General features: G+C 34.8%; 4 protein-coding genes across 4 annotated transcripts; 2 read left to right on the top strand and 2 right to left on the bottom strand.

The window, feature by feature from the left end:
• Positions 1-1,565: 1,565 nt before the first annotated feature.
• LOC139501992 (uncharacterized) lies at positions 1,566-2,297 on the top strand. The gene has a single exon (XM_071291313.1). It carries the CDS (start codon positions 1,566-1,568, stop codon positions 2,295-2,297), a length of 732 nt encoding a protein of 243 aa, XP_071147414.1.
• A 7,276-nt stretch (positions 2,298-9,573) lies between these two features.
• LOC139501991 (insoluble matrix shell protein 4-like) lies at positions 9,574-10,512 on the top strand. Its single transcript, XM_071291312.1, has one exon. It carries the CDS (start codon positions 9,574-9,576, stop codon positions 10,510-10,512), a length of 939 nt encoding a protein of 312 aa, XP_071147413.1.
• Positions 10,513-13,841: 3,329 nt separating this feature from the next.
• LOC139501985 (uncharacterized) lies at positions 13,842-14,483 on the bottom strand. The gene has a single exon (XM_071291300.1). It carries the CDS (start codon positions 14,481-14,483, stop codon positions 13,842-13,844), a length of 642 nt encoding a protein of 213 aa, XP_071147401.1.
• Positions 14,484-14,717: 234 nt separating this feature from the next.
• LOC139501984 (uncharacterized) lies at positions 14,718-15,365 on the bottom strand. The gene has a single exon (XM_071291299.1). It carries the CDS (start codon positions 15,363-15,365, stop codon positions 14,718-14,720), a length of 648 nt encoding a protein of 215 aa, XP_071147400.1.
• Between the last annotated feature and the right edge of the window lie 9,971 nt (positions 15,366-25,336).

Raw genomic sequence — 25,336 nt, 5'->3', positions numbered from 1 at the left:
ATTAAAAATGGAAAAATCTTCAAAATTGGGTACTTTCAGAGGGCTGTAGCAAAAAAAAGAAGCGCACCACCATATGATTTTTTCTTCACGAATATTTTTTTTACAGTCATATAAACCCAAAAAATCTGGTTTAAAAAAAAAAGTTTAATGCTAGAAATTGTGGGCTCCTCAGAGGAGTACATCCTTAACACGTTCCGAGTTATACCCTTTATAACGTCATATGAAAGCGGGGGCTTCATCTGTGTTCCATGGTGGTATTCTTCATTTTGTTACATCTTAATTTGATTATTAGAGAAAACAGCATATATATAGATATCTAATCGAAAAAGGAACATTAATGGCCTGTTTACATGTACAGTGGTTGTCGGTTTTTTTATGTGGTTCCCGTTTTTTAAGTGTTTCCCGTTTTTTTTTTTATATAAAAATTAGACTGTTGATTGTCCTGTCAGAATAGTTTAAATTAGTCATTGTTTTGGCCCGTTAAAACTCGTTCTTCGGCGTGAGTCAATGCTCCGTGTTGAAGGTCGTTTTTTGACCGATAATGGTTTACTTTTACAAAGTTTGACTTGAATGGAGAGTTGTCTCATTGGCACTCATACCCCATCTTTTTATATCATTATGTTTACAATCTGGTGAAATTGCATGTTCAATTTTTGTCACATCAGATGTCTTCCGATTGGCAGTAAAACTCTTGACTAAGCAGAGCGTTCGTTTAAATGTGTGGGATGTACAAGCCACGTCCGGTCAGAATGGGGACATTACATCTAAGACTCGTGTTAATAGTGCAATGCTCTCTGCTCTGCGAAGGGTTCGTATATGATATTTTACAAGGTATTTCTGTCCCTTTCCAATTAACTCTCGTTTGTCAGTGGCAGTCTATATTTCACTGACCTTAATCCTGCACGGCCTCCCTTACATAACCTACCTACCAATGTAGTATGTATTGTTAATTTGTTTTCTCGTTCTGAACATTCACGAATTATTTGTCACTGGACGTTAAACAACCAACAAACACTCGTAAAGAAAAGTCCATCCTTTTCGGTTCATTTTTCTGTCCGTGGTTAAGGTTTAGGACAAAGGAATCATATTGACATTTTTTTTGGGCTCATGATTTAAAATTGGAAGGCCAAATAAATCCAATCATATAGTATTCCACTGCATTGGTGTGTCCAGTACAAGACTCTCTGTCATTTATAAACTTTTTCAATTTTCCTTTCACTATATACATATGATGTCATTGAATTATGCTAAGCTTCATGTGTCAATAGTGAAAATAACACTTAATTAAATTGTTTACATCCGAGAGAAAATTTGAGGTCTTGAACAAATCAATATTACGTTCAGTATAAAGTGTGCAAAACAAGTTTTACAACATTCAATTCCTTTAAGCGATAAACTAAATTATAGATTAAGCAATCGCTTGTTTTTATAATCAATTCGATACTTCATAATTTATTTTTTTTTAAAATGAAACAAGCAAAGAAAAAACATTCATCCATGATCAAGCCTCCGTCAAAAACAACCTTCCTGTTGCTGTCACTTTACGTAAACAGATAAATATAAAGATGTCAGAGGATGGAAGTCAGTTCATTGATAGTTGTATACAAATAGGCAATACATTGGTGTTTACAGACTCTAATAATAAACGACTTATTATTTGTAATTCAGACGGTACTGATATCCATTACATTCCTCTATCCTATCAACCATATTATATAACAGAGATAGATAGTAACACTGTAGCAGTATCCTGTAGACATAACAATACCATACTGATAATAAATATATCTACACGTTCTATCTCCAGTACAATCAACACCAGTGGTCTCTGCTACGGAATATCATATAATGATAATAACCTGTACGTTGTTATTGATTGGAGAATAATACATGTGATGGACCTGACAGGTAAAGTACTACGTACTATACCGTTACCTACAGACGATATCTTCGACATTACAGTACACAGAGACAGGTTGGTCTGTAGAGAAAGAACATCAACATACTGCTGCTCGTTAGATGGAAAAGTAATGTGGAAATTTAAAATGAATGGATTTCAAGATTTAACTCGTGTAACAACAGATGATGAGGGGAATGTCTATGTGACTAATAAGACGGCACACACTGTAATAGTTGTATCTGATGATGGTAAACATCAAAGAGAACTTCTTACTAAATCTGATGGATTGTTTAGGCCGTGTGGAATTCATTATGACAAAAAAGAAAATATTCTTCTTGTTTGTAATATTTTTAACGGAAATGCTTTTTCTTTTGACGTCAAATATCAACATAAATAAACATGAATAATTCCTTCAGACAATGAGTGTATTCGAAGTCGGATCTGTTTGTGCAAAATATTTTGTACCAAATTTTGTTTTCTTTACTATCAATCTAACTTAAATGGATTTCATTTATGTACAGAAAGACTTTGTTATGTACATGTTTTTTGGTAAATAAACACTTTTATTTCATGTATGACAAGAGGGTAACTTGATATGGAAAGTTTGTGAAATGTTACAAAGATGTGTTGTTTTATTGGTTAACACCACTTGATGTTTGATAGTTGAAGACAAACCAATATTAAAAATATCTTTTATGATATCTTTTCAAACCATATATAACTTTTTTATGATAATATTTTAATATAAATCATATGTATATCCTAATTAAATTGTGTTATTCGAAACACATATTCTATGTAATGGTTGTAAACAAATTCGAAATAAATTACACATCGTAGTGTATCGTTGGGTTGTTGTATTTTGGGTGATAAACTCATTTATTTCATCTGTGACAACAAATCAGATTTATTAAAATTTAGAGAATTGTTACAAAGATCTTATGTTGTTTGATTTACTTCCACTTACTGTTTCAGAGAAAACCATTACTCAAGAATACTTCATCATATCTTTGAAAACTTTAAAAAAAAAAATAGAATTTTAGTCATATGTGTCTCCTTATTAAGTTGTAGGATGTGTAGTTTGTAAATTAAAATCAGAGCAAATTCTCAATTTTTAGCTCACCTGGCCTAAAATGGTCCATTATGTTAAGATCTATCTGCCCTGAAATTATCAGACCAATCAGGCAATCCGTTGTTGAGTTGCTACCCCTGAATTGGTATTTTTTAGAAAATTTTGCAGCTTTTGGTTATTATCTTCAATATTATTATAGACAAAGATAAACTGTAAACAGCAATAATGTAAGACTTACAAATAAGTCAACATGGCCAACATGGTCAATTGCCCTCTTAAGGAGTGTTTTGCCCTTTATAGTCAATTTTAATCAATTTTCATAAATTTTGTAAATTAAAAAAAAATAAATATTTCCCTATGTTACTTTTGGGCAAAGTTCATTAAAGATAAAGATAATTGTAATCAGCAAAAAAAATGTTCAGTAAAGTATGATCTACAAACACATCACCATCACCAAAACACAGTTTTGTCATGAATCCATCTGTGTTCTTAGCTTCATATGCACATAGACCAAGGTGAGCTACACAGACTCTTAAGGGCCTCTAGTTTTGTGTCGTCGGGTTGCTTGTCTTTTGAACTGATACTTTTTTTCCTTCATTTGTTTGGTATGAGGGTCTGGATGGGGCTCTTCATTTTTCTATTCGTTATACTGTTTGTCCATCATTGTCTATTCGTTATATTGTTTGTTCATTATTTTCTATTCGTTATACTGTTTGTCCATTATTTTCTATTCGTTATACTGTTTGTCCATTATTTCTATTCGTTATACAGTTTGTCCACCATTGTCTATTCGTTATACTGTTTGTCCATTATGTTCTATTTGCTATACTGTTTGTCCATTATTTTCTATTCGTTATACTGTTTGTCCATTACTTTCTATTCGTTATACTGTTTGTCCATCATTGTCTATTCGTTATACTGTTTGTCCATTATTTTCTATTCGTTATACTGTTTGTCCATTATTTTCTATTCGTTATACTGTTTGTCAATTATTTCTATTCGTTATACAGTTTGTCCATCATTGTCTATTCGTTATACTGTTTGTCCATTATTTTCTATTCGTTATACTGTTTGTCCATTATTTTCTATTCGTTATACTGTTTGTCCATTATTTTCTATTCGTTATACAGTTTGTCCATCATTGTCTATTCGTTATACTGTTTGTCCATTATTTTCTATTTGCTAAACTGTTTGTCCATTATTTTCTATTCGTTATACTGTTTGTCCATTATTTTCTATTCGTTATACTGTTTGTCCATCATTGTCTATTCGTTATACTGTTTGTTCATTATTTTCTATTCGTTATACTGTTTGTCCATCATTGTCTATTCGTTATACTGTTTGTCCATTATTTTCTATTCGTTATACTGTTTGTCCATTATTTTCTATTCGTTATACTGTTTGTCCATCATTTTCTATTTGTTATACTGTTTGTCCATCATTTTCTATTCGTTATACTGTTTGTCCATTATTTTCTATTCGTTATACTGTTTGTCCATTATTTTCTATTCGTTATACTGTTTGTCCATTATTTTCTATTCTTTATCATATTTTATATTGTAGCACCTCATTATTTCCTTTTTATTTGTACAAAATGGCGGGTCTCTGAACTTTTGTATGAAATATAAATCATGTCCGGATTTAAAAAAAGAAATTGGTTTATGAGTTACACTTTAGAAACTAACGGACATACAGGAACATTACAGCTGATAGCATTCAGTGTGAAGGTAAATGATTTTTATTGTTTTGTACATGTATGTTATCAACCGAATACAAAATCAACATAATCATTTATATTACAGAATTACAACAGTACTTTCTTAAAGGTTCAATACAATATAGTTTTTAACTAAATTTGTTCATGTATGTATTAAAAATGATTGAAGCTTATACAACAGCTATATATGCAATGTCTGGGAAATTTTGCATACGCCAAGGATGTGTTTTCTTTATTTATTTCCATTTGATATTTCAGTGCATGTTTACGAACTCGCAACTATTCTATAATGTACATGTTATTAACTTGAAATTTCTGAAGTGGCGTATGTTTCTTGAATGTTTGGATTTTAACACGTCAGGGTTTTGATATTTGACAGTAAGATGATAATTATATCAAGCTGTATGACCTTAATCTTAGTCTGACCTCGATATAACAACTTTAAAATTGTAATATATCATTATTATCCGGCAGTTCCCCCCTCACTTCCCCCCCCCCCCCCCCCCCCACGGCCCCAAAAAAACCTATCTCTTGTTTGTTTTGGGAGACAAGAAAGTACGTCCTTAATAAAATTACGACCAAAGAAAGAAAGCCGACGTGGTCAATAACACCATACGCAAACGAAAAAAATCAAATGATCAAATCCTGTGAAATATCCGTCAATAATGCGGTACCTCAACATGCTCAAGGAAACAAATCATAAGAAAAGATGTGACATATGTGAATGAGACAGTAACCAATAAACTCATCATAGATACCAGAACTAAATTTTGTATATACGCCAGACGCACGTTTCGTCTACAAAAGACTCATCAGTGACGCTCGAATCCAAAAAAGTTAAAAAGGCCAAATAAAGTACGAAGTTGAAGCGACACAAAGAAACAATACAGGTTTGTCATATACACCTAGTATTCAGAACTTAAACAGATAAAGTAAATGTGGAATATACGTCAATGCGACTATACCCTTATGTCGCAGATATTATAAAGATGTGGCATATACGTCAATGAGACTTTAACTTTACGACGCAGATGATAACACGATGTGGAATATACGTCAATGTGACTATCCACTTACGACTGAGATAATAAAAAGATGTGGCATATACGTCGATGAGACTTTACCTTTACGAAGCAGATGATAACACGATGTGGAATATACGTCAATGTGACTGTGTCTTCGATTACAGATTATGGTCGATTACTGGAAAAAATGTAATCAATTACAATCGATTACGATTACAGATTACGATAACCATATCCCTGCAACGAAGATAATAAAAAGATGTTGAATATACGTCAATGAGACTTTACCCTTACGGCGCAGATAATAAAAAAAATGTGGAATATACGCCAATGAGACTTTACTCTTACGACACAGATAATAAAAAGATTTGGAATATACATCAATGAGACTATACCCTATCAACGAAGATAATAAAAAGATTTCGAATGTACGTCAATAAGACTTAACCCTTACGACGCAGATAAAAAAAAGAAGAGTTAGAGTATACATCAATGAGACTATATCCTTACGACGCAGGTTATAAAAAAGATGTGGAATATACGTCAATGAGACGTTACCCGTATGACTAAGATACAAATTGATATGAATTCGTCAATGAGACTATACCCTTACGACGCAGATAATAAAAAGATGAGGAATATACGTCAATTATACTATACCTTATACGACGCAGATAATAAAAAGATATGGATACGTCAATTACACTATATCTCTAGATCTTATGACGCAGATAATAAAAAAAAAATGGAATGTACGTCTGTGAGACTTTACCCTTACGACGCAGATAATAAAAAGGGGTTAAATATACGTCAATGAAACTATACCCTTACGTCAATAAGACTATACCCTTATGACGCAGATAATAAAAAGATGTGGAATATACGTCAATGAAACTATACCCTTACGACGTAGATAATAACAAGATGTTGAATATACGTCAATGAGACGATACCCGTACGTCGCATATAGTAAAAAGATGTGGAGTATACGTCAATGAGACTATATCCTTACGTCGCACATATTGAAAAGACGTGGGATATACGTCAATGATATTATACTCTTATGACGCAAATGATAAAAAAGATGGAATACACGTCATTGAAAATATACCCTTATGACGCAGATAATAAAAATATGTGGAATATACGTCAAGGTGACTATACACTTACGACTGAGATAATAAAAAGATGTGGAATATACGTCAATGAGATTATACCCTTACGACGCAGATAATACATTTTAAAAGGATGTGTTATATACGTCAATGACTATATATACCCTTACGACGATGATAATGAAAAGACAAATGAAATACAACATTGACGACACAAGTACTTAATGTTATTTTAAACAACTCCATTTTTTTATTTTTTTTTTAAATGTGAAAAAGGTTTACGAGACACATCCTAGAATAGGATGTATAATATAAATCATGTGACAGAGTACTCTAACGAAAGAAATAATAAAACAAATTTTTCATGTAACTCCTTGACACTCACAAAACAAAACAATGTGGCAATTACGACAACAATTGATTGTTTGTTGCTTAAGGACAAGTGGCACAATATTCCATTTTCAGAATTTTAACAAATTAACAGTATAGACAATAGGTAGGTCCTAAAATAGAAGCAGTCGTAGTATTCTGACTGTCTTTAAAAAAGAGTAAAAGCGGATTAGGACATAATTTTGACTAGCAACAGGCCACCTACATGGACCAACCTTTAAAGGATTGAAATGTTGCAAAGGTTGCAGAGCGCATGATGCTAACTAGGCAAATTCGTCAATGAGAAAGCAAACAAGCGAGTCAATTACACGAAGAGGGGTTAAATATACCAGAGGGACAGTCAAACTCATATATTGAAAATAAACTGACAATGCCATGAATAAAAAATAAAAAGACAGACAAATAATTGTACAGAAGACAACCTAGAAAACTAAAGACAAAGCAACACGAACCCCACCAGTAACTGGAGGGTGATTTCAGGTGTTTCGGAAGGATAAGCATATCCTGTTCTACATGTGGAACCCGTCGTGTTGCTTATGTTTTTACACATCCGGTAAATAGTCTAATTTGGTAGGTCACATTCGTGAAAATTTTGGAAATGTATTGTAGTAACGACATACAGAACATATTTGATACCATCTGTAAAACGGTTATACCATAACGGTCAACCAACTCGTGATGGCGTCCGTAAAATTTACAAAGGGATGACTTCAACTTCAACATTTGGAATTCTTGGTTTAATATATCCCTTTTGAGCAATAATCCTCTATCAAGAAAATCATGATAGGAGATGCAAGCTTGCGTATATCGTATCAATATCCGTATGCAGGCGCTGCTAAAATGTTACTACATAATAATGGAATATTTACAATTGGGAAGCTGAAACCATCTCTTTTATCGTAACATTTTGTTTTCAACCAGCCCTCATTTTCAATTTCTAGATGCAAGTCCAGATATGAGGCAGCCTTATCTGTATATGTAGTACTCCGCTATCCTTTATCTCAAGTTCGATGGGATAGATTCGTCAAACATAGTCACCGATTTTTGTATTATTTAGTGAAAGAACATCATCAGCGGAACGTAAAGTTAAAGGATATTGCTAACTTCTTATCTTTCTTCCTAAGAAGATCCTGTATAAAGTCAGCCTCATATTAAAGCAAAAAGTCGGCAAGAAGAGGGGCACAATTGGTTTCCATGATGTATATACTTTAATGACTAACGGCGATGAATATACGTCAATAACTCACGGTGATGCATATACGTCAATGACTAACGGCGATTAATAAACGTCAATGACTAACGGCGATGAATATACCTCAATGACTAACGGCGATGCATATACGTCGAGGACTTACGGGGATGAATTTACGTCAATGACTAACGACGATGCATATACGTCAATAACTTGCATGACTAACGGTGATGCATATACTTCAATGACTAACCGCGATGTATATACGACATTGACCTACAGTGTTACTTATACGACATTGACTAACGGTGATACACATACGTCAATCACTAACGGTGATGAATATACGTCAATGACTAACGGTGATGCATATACGTCGATGACTAACGGTAATGCATATACATCAATGACTTACGGTGATCCATATACGTCAATGACTAACGGTGATGCATATACGTCAATGACTTACGGTGATCCATACACGTCAATGACTAACGGTGATGCATATACGTCAATGACTAACGGCGATACATATACATCAATGACTAACGGCGGTGCAGATATGTCAATGACTTACGGAGATGAATTTACGTCAATGACTAACGGCGATGCATATACCACTTTGACTTACAGTGATGCATATTAGACATTGACAAACGGTGATGCATATACATCCATGATTACCGGTGATGCATATACGTCAATGATTAACAGCGATACATATACATCAATGTCTAACGGCGATGCATATACGTCAATGACTAACGGTGATGCATATACATCAATGACTAACGGTGATCCACAAACGTCAATGACTCACGGTGATGCATATACGTCAATGACTTGCAGTGATCCGTAAACGTCAATGACTAACGGTGATGCATATACGTCAATGACTAACGGCGATGCATATACGTCGATGACTAACGGCGATGCAAATATGTCAATGACTAGCGGCGATTCACATACGTCAATGACTAACGGTGATGCATATACGTCAATGACTAACGGCGATTCATATACTACATTGACTTACGGTGATGCATAAACGACATTGACTAACGGCGATGCATATACGTCGATGACTAACGGTGGTGCTTATACGTCAATAACTAACGGTGATGCACATACGTCAATAACTAACGGCCATGAATAAACGTCAATGACTAACGGCGATGAATATACCTCAATTACTAACGGCGATGCATATACGTCAATGACTTACGGGAGTAAATTTACGTCAATGACTAACGGCGATGCATATACGACATTGGCTTACAGAGATGCATATACGACATTGACTAACGGTGATGCATATACGTCAATGACTAACGGCGATGAATACACGTCAATGACAAACGGCGATGCATATACGTCAATGACTAACGGTGATGCATATACGCTAATGACGTACGGTGATCCATATACGTCAATGGCGTACGGTGATGCATATACGTCAATGACTAACGGCGATACATATACATCAATGACTAACGACGATGCATATATGTCCATGACTAGCGATGATTCACATACGTCAATGACTAACGGTGATGCATATACATCAATGACTAACCGCGATGTATATACGACATTGACCTACAGTGTTACTTATACGACATTGACTAACGGTGATACACATACGTCAATGACTAACGGTGATGAATATACGTCAATGACTAACGGTGATGCATATACGTCGATGACTAACGGTAATGCATATACATCAATGACTTACGGTGATCCATATACGTCAATGACTAACGGTGATGCATATACGTCAATGACTTACGGTGATCTATACACGTCAATGACTAACGGTGATGCATATACGTCAATGACTAACGGCGATACATATACATCAATGACTAACGGCGGTGCAGATATGTCAATGACTAGCGGCGATTCACATACGGCAATGACTAACGGTGATGCATATACGTTAATGACTAACGGCGATTCATATACTACATTGACTTACGGTGATGCATACACGACATTGACTAACAGCGATGCATATACGTCGATTACTAACGGTGATGCATATACGTCAAAAACAAACGATGATGCACATACGTCAATAACTAATGGCGATGAATAAACGTCAATGACTATTGGCGATGAATATACCTCAATTACTAACGGCGATGCATATACGTCAATGACTTACGGAGATGAATTTACGTCAATGACTAACGGCGATGCATATACCACTTTGACTTACAGTGATGCATATTAGACATTGACAAACGGTGATGCATATACATCCATGATTACCGGTGATGCATATACGTCAATGATTAACAGCGATACATATACATCAATGTCTAACGGCGATGCATATACGTCAATGACTAACGGTGATGCATATACGTCAATGACTAACGGCGATTCATATACTACATTGACTTACGGTGATGCATAAACGACATTGACTAACGGCGATGCATATATGTCGATGACTAACGGTGGTGCTTATACGTCAATAACTAACGGTGATGCACATACGTCAATAACTAACGGCCATGAATAAACGTCAATGACTAACGGCGATGAATATACCTCAATTACTAACGGTGATGCATATACGTCAATGACTTACGGGGGTAAATTTACGTCAATGACTAACGGCGATGCATATACGACATTGGCTTACAGAGATGCATATACGACATTGACTAACGGTGATGCATATACGTCAATGACTAACGGCGATGAATACACGTCAATGACAAACGGCGATGCATATACGTCAATGACTAACGGTGATGCATATACGCCAATGACGTACGGTGATCCATATACGTCAATGGCGTACGGTGATGCATATACGTCAATGACTAACGGCGATACATATACATCAATGACTAACGACGATGCATATATGTCCATGACTAGCGATGATTCACATACGTCAATGACTAACGGTGATGCATAAACGTCAATGACTAACGGCGATTTATATAATACATTGACTTACGGTGATGCATAAACGACATTGACCAACGGCGATTGATATACGTCAATGACTAACGCTGGTGCATATACCTCAATGACTGACGGTGATGCATATACGTCAATGACTAACGGTGATGCATATAAGTCAATGACTAACGGTGACGCATATACGTCCATAACTAACGGCGATGAAAATACGTCAATTGACTAACGGTGATGCATATACGTCAATGACTAACGGTGATGCACATACGTCAATGAGCTCGATCTGTCAAGACAAATAAAACAATTTAGCATGTCCGTCGATGATACAGTACTCACAGAACACAATTAAAACAAAACATGGCATATTTCTCAATGAAAAACAACCCATATAACACGAATAAAACAATGTAACATAAATACTAACACGACAATACTTAAACAACATAAAATACGTGACAAATCCGGCCAACACAGTACTATAACGACACAAATAAAATATACGTAACACACTCATCAGTGACACTGTACCTTTAAGACACAAATAAACTGAAATGTGGCATAATAATCAAATCGACAGTACACTTACTAAATGAATGTAATGTGGCACATCCATCAATGCTTTGTCGGAAAGTTTAAACACAATCTGCTTTGAAACTCGGTTGAAGTTTCGTTCTTATTCTAGAAAAATGAATAGGCTAATTATGTACTCTTTCATTTATTTTAAAATTATTTTCAAAATTATTTTTACACAATTTGTTGGAAAAGGGGTAAATTCCTATAGAATTAGAGATATACAATTAATCAAATTCTAAAAATCGACTTAAGGATGTTCGCTTGTCATGTTCTGGATTTTTTTTCAGATTTTCGAAATCCTCTGGTTTTATCCATTGGATGCATTAAACAAATTTGCACATGATCCCCCATCGTTCTTTATATAAATCTTTTACATGTATAATTTTAAGCCATTTGTAAAAGTCTTATAAAATCTTATTTATTTTTTAATAGTTTTTGAGAACTTTAATGGGTCAATTATCGAGCTAAGAAAAATCAAGAGAGAACATTTAACCCGCCTAAATTCCAATGACTTATATCTCGAAAACAAACACATCGACCCCTATATTTGTTTTGCTTTTTTGATACCTCAATTAATCTCCTATCAACATATACTAATGCTATGGATAGCTAATATTTTGAATCTGAGCAGCAAACTTCCTTTTAAAATATAATTGTAAAATTATATTTTTAAAATAGCTGCAAATTTCAGAAATATAGTTTATATGAACGCATTTCTCCTGAAACTTTGTATTTGCAATTGTTTCGAAAATATTTTTTGTCTTTATTTTGGGTGGACACTATTTATTTAAAAGCTTCAATTGGCTTGTATCTATCTTTCAGTAACTGTGAGTACTATTATTTCGATGACTTGATTCTATTGTTTTATGTTAATTGTTTTTCTGCCTCATATCAATCTTTCGAGTTAATCCAATTGCAACTAATTCTTGAAGATTGTTCGAGCATGTTGTGCTGTTACACCACCGCACCAATATTGGGAAAAGTTGAATGCTCTTAAAAGCTGAACCCCGCCAAATACTTTATGTGCCTGTCTTAATTTATGAGCTGTAGTTCAGTGGTTGTTGTTGGTTCGTGTCTGTCATATTGTTTGTCGTTAACTGTGTGTGATGTTACATGACCCAAAATCAAAGAACACTATAAATTTGGATATGTTTATTCCTCCTTCTACTGAGGGTAAAAGACTACAAAGAAGAAAATATGTAAATGACAAGCAAACATACATGTATCAATCATAAGTCATTTATAACAAACAATCAATATCAAACATAAAAATATTGGATGAATAACGCCGACTTTATACTAGTAAAAAAACTTTATTACGATTCACACGTTCCATACAGTGAAAATTAAAAAATCTGACAAGACCCATGTGATCAACTCATTTGACGATTCGCACTTTTCATACAGTGATTTGAACAACGTGATTTGTGTGTGAAATAATTCAAAGCGTATACTTTATAATCAGTAAAAATACTTATGTAAACTTTATCTAACAATAGTTTTAAGATAAATAAATGTAAAGAACTTACTCTATGGCGCTTATAACCAGCAAATATAAGTGTTGAAAGCAGAACAAATTTGACAGGAAATGTGTCTGATATTACAAAAATACTAATAAAGGAAACAAATCGGAAATCCGTTCCGGTAACATTACACTCTCCTTCTGATATTTCTAACTGAAAATCGCTATAAAAAATTAACTCATTTATCTTTAATCACATGCTAAAAAATTATTACTTCTATAGCATGTTAAACTTGAATAACTAGAGAAAAGATGTGTGATACATTGTTACTCACAATACACATACATTCAAAAAATGACAATGAATGAACATAAAGATCATACTAAATTTCTCATAAATCTCACAATGTATCTATGATATAAACAACTTGCAATTGTCGAACTGAAGAGTTTTAAGATGCTTCAATCAATCGAACCAATTCGCTTATTGGTCTCACATACGACTTCCTTTGTCCATCAACGACTATAGACACTTGGACCTTTCTAACTTTAGAATCATCACTTTCAAATACTGTGTCAATAACACCGAGTGGCCATTGACTTCTAGGAAGTTCGGTCTTCCGCATGAGAATGACATCACCTTCAAGGAAATTATCACCTCCAGATTTCCATTTCGGACGAGCCTGAAGGCTATCGATGTACTCTGTTTGCCAACGAGACCAGAATTGATCGGCTAGATACTGAACAAGTTTCCACTGGCTTCGCATCGCATCCTTTGTTTCGAATTCGACTTGTCCAAGAGATCCACTTGACGACGCAGGCTTCTGAGTTAGAAGAGATGGCGAAAGAACTGACGGGTTTTCAGGATCACTAGAAACTGGAACCAATGGCCTCGAATTGACCATGGCACTGACTTCGCACATTAATGTTGAAAGTACTTCATGTGTTAAATCCTTGAACTTATTTTGCAATAACAATGAATCTAGAATACGTCTACATGAGCCTATCATGCGCTCCCACACACCACCAAAATGTGATGCATGAGGGGGGTTGAAAATCCTAACTATTTCATTGTCTGATAAAAACTGCTTCATCGGAGTGTCCAACGAATTCTGATACAATATTAAGCTCCTTCGCAGCACCTATGAAATTAGTACCACGGTCTGACCTCAATTCCTGAATTGGTCCACGCAAAGCAATAAATCTTCGCAAAGCGTTAATAAAAGCATGAAAAGAGGCACTACTTAATTCCTCAATAAGTTCCACATGCCTTTTGATTTTTGATTTTCCTTTTTGAATTTTCCTCGGAGTTCAGTATTTTTGTGTTTTTACTTTTTATGTATTGCACGAGATACTAAGCATGTCAATAATAGACCCCAACGTTTGTTTGAAGAACTTGCTGCGCGTGTTCGACGGACAATAACTTGCCATGGACCGAAAACATCTAAACCTACATAAGTGAACGGTGCATCAACTTGTAACCTGTCAGCTGGCAGGTCTGCCATTTGAGTCCAACCTAACTTGCCACGTAATTTCCTGCAAAGTACACAATTATGGATGACACTATTGACATTTCGCTTAACGCCTAATATCCATAAACCAGCAGAACGTATTGCGCCTTCGGTCATTGTCCTGCCCTGATGTTGAACCTTCGCATGATAATGTCTTATGAGAAGAATTGCGACATGGTGGTTTCTCGGTATAATATACGGATGTTTGTCTAGTGACACATGTGACAAGTCTGCAGTATTATCGTCCTTAGTAAGCATACGTCTGATACGACCTCCAACTCGCAAGACACCATTATTATCTAAGATTGGGTTGAGTGATATTAACGAACTATTCTTCGGTAAATTCTGACCACATCCTATTGCTTCAAGTTCCGTGTGAAAACATTCGTTTTGCACATGTTTTAAAGCCACAAGTTCAGCTTCCTCTGTTGTAACAGCTGATTTGTCGCCACTTTTTCTACGCATGCAACCTTTCATAAGTCGAACCAAACAAGCTAATTTTGACCACTTAGAAAATTTATCAATACTGTTTATAACAGACAAGATGTAGATACATGTAGAGTTGATTTAGCCGTTGAAATAACAGTCCTTACTTCCTTATCAATATCGGGATCCACTAACGGGAAATTCAGATCATCGGTAGTTTTTAAATTCGTTGTTAGGCAACTCGGTCCTCTTATCCATTTGCTTGATGGTAAATCACTAGCAGAGAACGGGCGTGTCGCAAGATCAGCTGGATTTTCTTTAGTCGGGATATGATTCCATTGTTTGGGCATACTAAAAGCTCTGATTCGGCCTACACGGTTTGCGACATACACAAAAAATCTTTTTTCATCGTTTGAAATATAGCCAAGTACTATTTGGCTGTCAGTATAGAAATGAAAGTCTTCATTGTCTATGCCTAATTGATCTTTAATAATCTCTGCTATGTCTATTCCAAGCACAGCAGCACATAGTTCAAGACGGGGTGTAGTATGTCCGTGCTTCGGAGCAACCTTCGTTTTTCCAATAAGGAATCCTATATCACTAGTTTCTCCTGAGAACACCTTTAAGTACGCAACGGCGGCTACAGCTTCCTTCGATGCATCACAAAAAACATGAGCTTCTAACCTACATTTGTACTTGCATTCTCAACTGAATAAATACAATACATTCTTGGAATACGCAAATCACAAAGGTTCTTCAACGAGTCAACCTATAATTTCCAGCGTTTATGAAAATCTTCCTCTAGCGGATCATCCCGGTCGGTAGATGAAGAGCATGACATAATCTCGTGTAGCAATAACTTTCCTTCTAGAGTTACTGGTGCGGTAAAACCAATGGTGTCGAATAAGCTGTTGATAGTAGAGATCACCCCACGGCGCGTGAATGGCTTCGGTTCTATATCGACACTAAATACAAAGGCATCTAATTAATGTCCCATGATATGCCTAGACTTCTTTGCAACGGTAAATTTTCTTCGTCAATGTCAATGTTTTTCAAATCTTTCGCAAGATCATCTTTAGCAAATTGTTTAAGTACTTCTGTTGAGTTCGACGCGATTTTGTGTAGTCTTAATCTGCCGCCTTTCATCAATTCACTTTGTGTATTCTTTACTAAATCAACGATTTCGCACACACTTGAACAACTTATTAGTCCATCATCGACGTAGAAGTTCTTAGATACAAATTTCTGAACGTCTAGAGATGCGGTTTGGACAGATCTACGCAAACCATATGTGGCAACAGCTGGTGAAGGGCTGTTTTCCAAATACATGAACTGTCATTCTAAACTCCTCCAGAGGTTTACTTAAATCACTATTTGGGTGCCATAAGAAACGAAGATAGTTGCGATGATCGGTCTTAACACGGAAGTCATGAAACATTTGTTCCACATCAGCGGTTACTGCAACGCGTTCACGACGAAACCTAAGCAGAACTCCTTGAAGACTATTCGACAAGTCTGGACCCGACATTAACACATCATTGAGGGCTACACCTCCAAATTGAGCGGACGAATCAAAAACAACTCTGATAGATTCTGGCTTTCGAGGATGGTATACCCCGACCATGGGCAAATACCATCGCTTATCATTCGGTAATAGACTTGGTGCTTTTTCAGCATGACCACGTTCAAATATTTTGTCCATAAACAACTTCACATGTTCCAACTTAGTAGGATTACGGCGCAAATTCATGTCAAGAGAATTGGCGCGTTTTAACGCAAGAGCTTTGTTATCTGGCAATGGTTGAATATACTTACGAAATGGCAAAGGTGCGGTCCAATGCCCATCAGTGTCTTTTTCAAACTCCGAGTCCATTAACCTTAGAAAACGTGTATCGTCCACTGAAAGTTCTATTTTGTTATCCTTATCTGTTTTTATAAATAAATCGGTTTCAACCTTAATTTTACTTTGACAAGGTTCAAATAATGTTGGTCGACCGCTATTTGTGATGTATGTTTTGTATACAGTTATTTCAGGCATATGTGCATTTCCAAGACAGACTTTTCCAACAATGACCCAACCTAAGGGTAACTTTTGTGCAAATGGGAGCCGGTCTCCCTCAGTTCTCTGATCTAACACATAATGCACTGCAGATATGTCTCGACCAATTAATAGCTCTATTTCTATGTCTTCCATCACTTTAGGAATATATTGGGATATTGGTTTGAGATGGGGATATTGAAACGCAATTTCTGGAGACGGAATCTCGTCTCGGTTGCAAGGAATGTCATTACATTCTATAATATTTGGCAATCTAAACATACAACTTCCATCTAAAGACTGAACAGAATATCCAGTGCCTTGCCTACCACTTGTTTGAACTTTACCAGCACAAGAAATCAACGAATAATTAATATCAGGTCCATGATCCTGGAATGCGTTAAAGAGATTAGATGTTGCTAATGTATGCGAACTCTGATCATCAATCATTGCGTAGACAATACGACGTTTTTCAGGCATGTTGTGATTTACAATTCTTACCGGAATAATTTTGCATTGCCTGATAACTGATACTGAATGCTCTGGGGCACAGTCTGATAACTGATACTGAATGCTCTGGGGCACAGCCTGATAAATGATACTGAATGCTCTGGGGCACAGCCTGATAACTGATACTGAATGCTCTGGGGCACAGCCTGATAACTGATACTGAATGCTCTGGGGAACAGCCTGATAACTGATACTGAATGCTCTGGGGCACAGCCTGATAACTGATACTGAATGCTCTGGAGAACAGCCTGATAACTGATACTGAATGCTCTTGGAAACAGCCTGATAACTGATACTGAATGCTCTGGGGCACAGCCTGATAACTGATACTGAATGCTCTAGGGCACAGCCTGATAACTGATACTGAATGCTCTGGGGCACAGCCTGATAACTGATACTGAATGCTCTGGGGCACAGCCTGATAACTGATACTGAATGCTCTGGGGCACAGCCTGATAACTTATACTGATTGCTCTGGGGCACAGCCTGATAACTGATACTGGCTTATCATTGTTGTAGAGTAAAAATACTGGGGCACAGCCTGATAACTGATACTGGCTTATCACTGTTGCAGTATAAAAATGATATAGTTTGTTTGATCAATTTATCTTGAGTTTACTTGTCAATGATAATGTGTGTATAGTTGAAACTAAACAGAACAATGTAGTTGCATCACGTAAAGTTATCGTTTAATTGTTCATGTTTTCTTTTGCTGCATTCAATAAAGTTACTCATTTCTCTTCCAGGAAATGCCAAAACTAAATACAGAGCAGGCACGGAATAGTATTGGTAATTGACCTAGAATAGTTTCTTTGAAATTAAGATTCATTCGCAATAAGGAAAGTACCTCCACTTAGTTACACATTTTCCTTTTTTTCGAATGTACTCCCGTATGTCACTGATTCATTATATCCTGTTAAAATGTTTCTCTTTTGTTTAAGCCTAGGACATATTCATTTATATTCAATAAAATCAACCTTGAGTTATTAGTAAAGCAACATTGTTCCTTTCTATATAAAAATTACGATAAAAGGAACAAATTATCTTTTTTGAAAGAAATTACATGATTTTATGAATTTAAATGCCCTACGTGTTTTTACAATACGTTAAGGAGGAGACATGCCCTACGAAATGTTGATATCAAAATAACTACGCTAGTGAAAGAAGTAGAAAACCAGTTTATAGCTTGAAGAAAATGATAAAATAAAACGAAGCAATAGGTTTCTGGATATTCCTTAACACTAAAAAGATAAAATAATCCATGAAGACGATTAAATCCCGTCCAGACCAGTTAAATTGGCATGTTCTGTATTACAAAATATTGTATTTAATGTCGTATACATGTATTCTCTAATATGCACATCATATAAAAATTATAAAGCAATGTCCATTGTGCATTTTCCATACAATTTTTCAGTGCTTTTAACAAGTTCATTAACTACTATAAAAGAGCTTATCATAAATAAGGCCGTTAGTTTTCTCGTTTGAATTGTTTTACATTGTCTTATCGGGGCCTATTATAGCTGAATATGCGGTATGGGCTTTGCTCATTGTTGAAGGCTGTACGGTGACCTATAATTGTTAATGTCTGTGTCATTTTGGTCTTTTGTGGATAGTTGTCTCATTGGCAATCATACCACATTTTCTTTTTTATATTTTCATAAACTATTGAAATAAAATATATGAACATAATGGTATAAACCTTTTGTGGAGTGTAAACAATTATTTGGATGTTTAAGATAAACTACGTGTTTTTGATGGTCCTTTTGATTCTGTTGACAGTTTTGATTTTTCTACACTTTACACTACACTTCCATACTATCTTATTAAACAAAAGTTTTCCTATTTAATTAAATGTTCGTTTGGTAAAGCTGAATGCAAATATATTTGCTGCAACTTATTTAAAGCCTTCTTTTCTAACGAGAAAGGTAAATATGCTATATATACTTACTGGAGGTATGATGAAATGATTGAAGTTGTTAATTTTCTCCTTGATAATATTTATGTATGTTTCAGAAACAAAGTGTATCGACAGGTTGTAGGTATCCCCATGGGCACTAATTGTGCCCCTTAAATAGCAGACTTGTTTCTGTACTGTTATGAATCACAGTTTTTGACTAAACTCAATAAAGACCCGTCGAAATTGCATTTAATTGATAAATTCAACAACACTTACCGTTGTCTTGATGATATTTTTTCGCTAAATAATCAAGAATTTTCTAAGAATACTGCTGAAATTTACCCCAAGGAACTTACTTTAAATAAATAAAATTGATACGGTAATAACTGTCCTTTCCTGGATTTAGATATTTCGGTTTTAAACGGGAAACTCCACACTAAAATTTCCGACAATAGGGACGATATTTTGTTCCCTATTGTTAATTTTCCATGTTCCTTTGGCATCATCTTACGGTGTTAATATTTCACAGCATGTTTGCTATGCCCGTGTCTGTTCTATGCCAATCTATGAATTACGTATATTCTAAATTTAGTCCTGGTATCTATGAGTTTATTAACAACCACTGAGTCGATGCCACTGCTGGTGGAGATTTATTTCCCCGAGGGTATCACAAGCCCAGCAGTCAATTCTTTTTATGCTGACATGAAATGGCATTGATATGGTTATATTTATAAATTTACTGTTTACAAATTTTAGATTTTTTTGAAATACTAAGGCTTTTTTACAGTTGAGATCAGTTCTATCCTCTCATAAAATCTGTCAGAATCTATCAGGAGAACTTTTCTAGAACAGTATGTAGAACTGTCAGCCTGACACCTTTTAGTCAGTTCTAGGTAGAACTGATCCTGACAGTTCTGCCCTAGAACAGTTTTAGACAGTTCTAGGTAGAACTGCCCAAATTTTTGGTCAGTCCTACTTCTAGAACAGTTCTACGGTTAGAATTGATTTCCAATTCTACGGCTAGAATTGATTTATAAATTCTACGGCCAGAATTAATTTTTAAATTCTACGGCTAAAATTGATTTATAAATTCTACGGCTGGAATTGATTTATAAGTTTTAAGAAATATTTGTCTTAATATAAAGGCTTCGGCAAAATAGCGATTAATATTATGTAGAGTTTTGCTATTTTGCCGGTTTTATTTTAGATTTATAATCGGCAAGAGAACATGTTTAACCCCGCCATATTCTGCATGTATGTGCCTGTTCCAAGTCAGGAGCCCGTAATTCAGTGATTTTCTTTTATTGATGTGTAACATAAAATATTTGTTTTTCTTTCATTTTTTGTACATAAATTAGGCCGTTAATAAGTATTATGGGGGAAAGGGGGGGGGGGGGTTATTATTTGAATTGTTTTACATTTGTTATTCTGGGAGTCAGGATGGCTCGTTATCACATAACAAAATATCTGACCTCATTAACCAAATGTAATATCTGTTTACGAGTAGTTGTCATACCTCGGACGGACCTGTTTAACAAAAATCCTTTGACCACATCAATCTTAACTGACATTATTTGCTCTTTCTTTCTGCAAATCTATATAGCTGCACACGGTACTTCGGTTTTAATTTTAGGTCAAGAGGGACTGTACTATACAAGTCAGCATGCAGCGGCAGATCCAGCCATTTTAAAAAAAGGGGGTGGGGGTCCAACTATATATTCCCATTCAAATGGATTGATCGTCAAAAAAGGGGGTTCCAACTCCGGAACCCCCCTCCCCCTTGATCTACCAATGAGCATGTCCTCTTTTTATTCAAATTATTGAATCATAAACAAATATCAGTAGTTTTCATACTTCAGACTGGGTCGTATAATAAAATCTTTTGACCGCATCAACCAAAACTTACCATATTTGCTTTTTTTTTATGTAAATCTAAATAGCTGCACAGTAATTCAGTTATAATTTTAGGTCAAGAGGGACTGTAGTATATAAATAACTACAATATTGGAAATCAATGACCAATGACTGTACTATACAAGTCAGCATGCAGCGGCAGATCCAGCCATTTTAAAAAAAGGGGGTGGGGGTCCAACTATATATTCCCATTCAAATGGATTGATCGTCAAAAAAGGGGGTTCCAACTCCGGAACCCCCCTCCCCCTTGATCTACCAATGAGCATGTCCTCTTTTTATTCAAATTATTGAATCATAAACAAATATCAGTAGTTTTCATACTTCAGACTGGGTCGTATAATAAAATCTTTTGACCGCATCAACCAAAACTTACCATATTTGCTTTTTTTTTATGTAAATCTAAATAGCTGCACAGTAATTCAGTTATAATTTTAGGTCAAGAGGGACTGTAGTATATAAATAACTACAATATTGGAAATCAATGACCACAATTTTTTTTCTCGCATCAATTGAGAGTACCAGTATTTCCTATTTTTATTCAAAATATCACATCAGAAACAAATATCAGTAGTTTTCATACCTCAGACTAACAGTAACATGTAATCATGTAACAAAATATGTGTCTGCATCAATCAAAACTGACCATATTTGACATCATTAACCAAAACTGACCATATTTGTCCGCATCAACCAAAACTGACCATATTTGACCGCATCAACCAAAACTGACCATGTTTGCTCTTTTTTATGTAACTCTTATAGTCGCATAGTAAATCTGTAATATTTTTATGTAAGGATGGATTGTAAAATCATGAAAATACAAATGATAGAAATATTGGAACACAATGCTACCTAATTTCATTTGCATCAATTTAGAATGCCAGCATGTCCTCTTTTTATTCAAAATATTGCATCATAAACAAATATCAGTAGTTTTCATACCTCAGACTGACTGGTATAACAAAATAATTTGTCCGCATCAACCAAAACTGACCATATTTGCACTTTATTATGTACATGATGTCAATCTTAATAGCCGCAAAGTAAATCACTTATATTTTTATATCAGGATGGATTGTTTAATATAAATTAAAGCAATATTGGAAAATAAAATTATGCTCACATCAGTTTATAGTGCCAGCATGTCCTCTTTTTCATCAAAATTTTGAATCGTAAACTAATTTCAGTAGTTTTGATATCTCACACTGACTCATGAATATAACAAAATTATTTGTCCACATCAACCAAAACTAACCATATTTGACAGCATCAACCAAAACTGACCATATGTGACAGCATCAACCAAAACTGACCATAATTACACTTTGTTATGTAAATCTTAATATATATATATATAGCCGCATACTAAATCCCTTATAGTAATACATATTACGATGGATTGTATAATTCAAATGACAGCAATATCAATGAATATTGGAACACATTGGCTACAAAAAAGTTTCCACATCAATTTAGAATATCAGCAAGTCATTCAAGTCCTTTTTTTATTAATAATATTGAATTGTAAACAAATTTCAGTGGTTTCGATATATCAGACTGAGTGAGAGTTGTTCTAACAAAATTATTTTACCGCATCAACCAAAACTGAACTTATTTACACTTTATCATGTAAATATACATGTATATGGCCTCATGTAAACATGGTAAACCAATATTATTTCTATGTGAGGACGGATCGTATGATAAAAATGACACCAACTTTGAAACACAATACACCTTATCGCTAATCCTGGCTGACCCGGCCTCTTGAACTTTTGAAGCATACAACAATGACTTTTCCATTGTGGCGTTAGATATTTTGTTTTATGACGTCAAAATTTTACGGGAACCTGTGTGATATCCAGTAATGGCAGACAAATAGCGACAAGGTGTATTTATACCATATCTAAGAATTTAGCGCGCCGTTATTTCCTCTCTGTATCCATAATAATCAACCGTCATTAAACATGCTAAAGTGACTTTTTAACAATGTTTAAGTCAGTAGTTTGTGATGTTTTTTTTTTATATACAAAACTATTTAATGGCATCATCCAACACTCACATGACTGATTCATATACTTTATTTTAAAAATAAAATAAAAAGTACATGTATGGGAAGTTCTCTTCTTGGAATAGTATACTGTTAATAAGTTGAGTGTTAATATAATTTGAAGAAGGCAAAGAAAAATGCATGATTTTGTATGTAGCCGAACGTCCAGGGGCAAATGTTTCATTCATGTTCAGATCCAGTATATTTTTCTGAGTTGCAGACTCCAAAATATCATTTATAATCGTTATGGATAAGTCTGGCTAAATTGACGAGATGGTGCAAATGTATATATAGTTTTTTTTTACGTTGTACAACACTTTTTTCATTAATACCCCATAATTCATCCACTGTACAATTTTACGGTTTGAACATTTGTCAAAACAGAATTTTAAATAAATGTTAATCCAAGGCAAACAAGGTAAATTACGATTAAAATTCATTGAATTAAATGCAGAGTTTTATTTAGGAAGAGACTGTTAAAAACGGGGAACGAAGAAACGTAAACAATGATGTTTCCGTATGCAATCTTATAAAAATATTTCTCCGATGATTTGGATAACCTATTTACTTCGATATTTGTACATATAACGTAAAAAAAAAGTCGTTTGATCAGTAAAAAATATGGAAAATCTCGTCTATTTAATATATAGCAAAGTAATTGGAAAATATTTATTTTTCTAACTTCTAAAGTGCCCTTACTGCAGTGACGTCATTTAGAACTGTTCTACAGTCCTGACTGATTTAGTCAGTTCTGCTGACAGTTCTACGGTTAGAAGTGATTTGGACAGTTCTACATAGAACTGATTTAGACAGTTCTACCCTAGAACTGATGCTGACAGTTCTACCAAAACTGATTGAGTCAGTTCTACCTAGAATTGATTCTGACAGTTCTACTTAGAATAGTTCTAGGGTTAACTGTTCTAGGTAGAACTGTTCTCGGACAGGTTAGAACAGTTCTATGACAGAATATTCTGACAGTTCTAATGAGAGGTTAGAAGTGATCTCCACTGTACCTCAAGCATAGATTACCTTAGCTGTATTTGGCAAAACTTTTAGGAATTTTGGTCTTCAATGCTCATCAACTTCGTACTTTATTTGGCCTTTTCAACTTTTTTGGATTCGAGCGTCTCTGAAGAGTTTATTGTAGACGAAACGTGCGTCTAGCGTATATACTAAAGGAGGAGGTTCAGTAAGACCCCTTTTTGGCCCAAAAATTAAGCAGTTTTGCAAAATTGTGAAAATGTAATCTTTTAGCTATTTTTTGGAAAGTAGAATGCTTCTGCTACATAAATATGTGCTGTTTTTGACAATACAATGTACATATATCGTGAACTAGCATCATAAAGTCATGCTTAATTACTGAAATCTTCACAATTATAGCATTTTAGTTAAATTTTAGAAGGTTTCCGTCATAAATGAAAGTGGCCGCATTCGTGTTCATTCATAATATTGAAATGTAAGTTGTATTTGATGATAATACATAACATATATAAAGGTTGAGGATGAACACGGATGCGGCCACTTTTATTTTTGACGAAAACCATCTGAAAAGTGACGTTTTTTGGCATATTTCATAGATTTTTCATATTTAAGCTTCA

Source organism: Mytilus edulis, chromosome 13, assembly GCF_963676685.1.
Source record: "Mytilus edulis chromosome 13, xbMytEdul2.2, whole genome shotgun sequence".
NCBI lineage: Eukaryota > Metazoa > Mollusca > Bivalvia > Mytilida > Mytilidae > Mytilus > Mytilus edulis.
The sequence above is the reverse complement of the archived record's forward strand: the minus strand, read 5'-3'. Positions and strand labels throughout refer to the sequence as shown.

Bases quoted from the DNA above. Each gene is read 5' to 3' on its own strand.
- LOC139501984 (XM_071291299.1), bottom strand. From the start codon at position 15,365: ATGCGTAGAAAAAGTGGCGACAAATCAGCTGTTACAACAGAGGAAGCT.
- LOC139501985 (XM_071291300.1), bottom strand. From the start codon at position 14,483: ATGAAGCAGTTTTTATCAGACAATGAAATAGTTAGGATTTTCAACCCC.
- LOC139501992 (XM_071291313.1), top strand. From the start codon at position 1,566: ATGTCAGAGGATGGAAGTCAGTTCATTGATAGTTGTATACAAATAGGC.
- LOC139501991 (XM_071291312.1), top strand. From the start codon at position 9,574: ATGACTAACGGCGATGAATATACCTCAATTACTAACGGCGATGCATAT.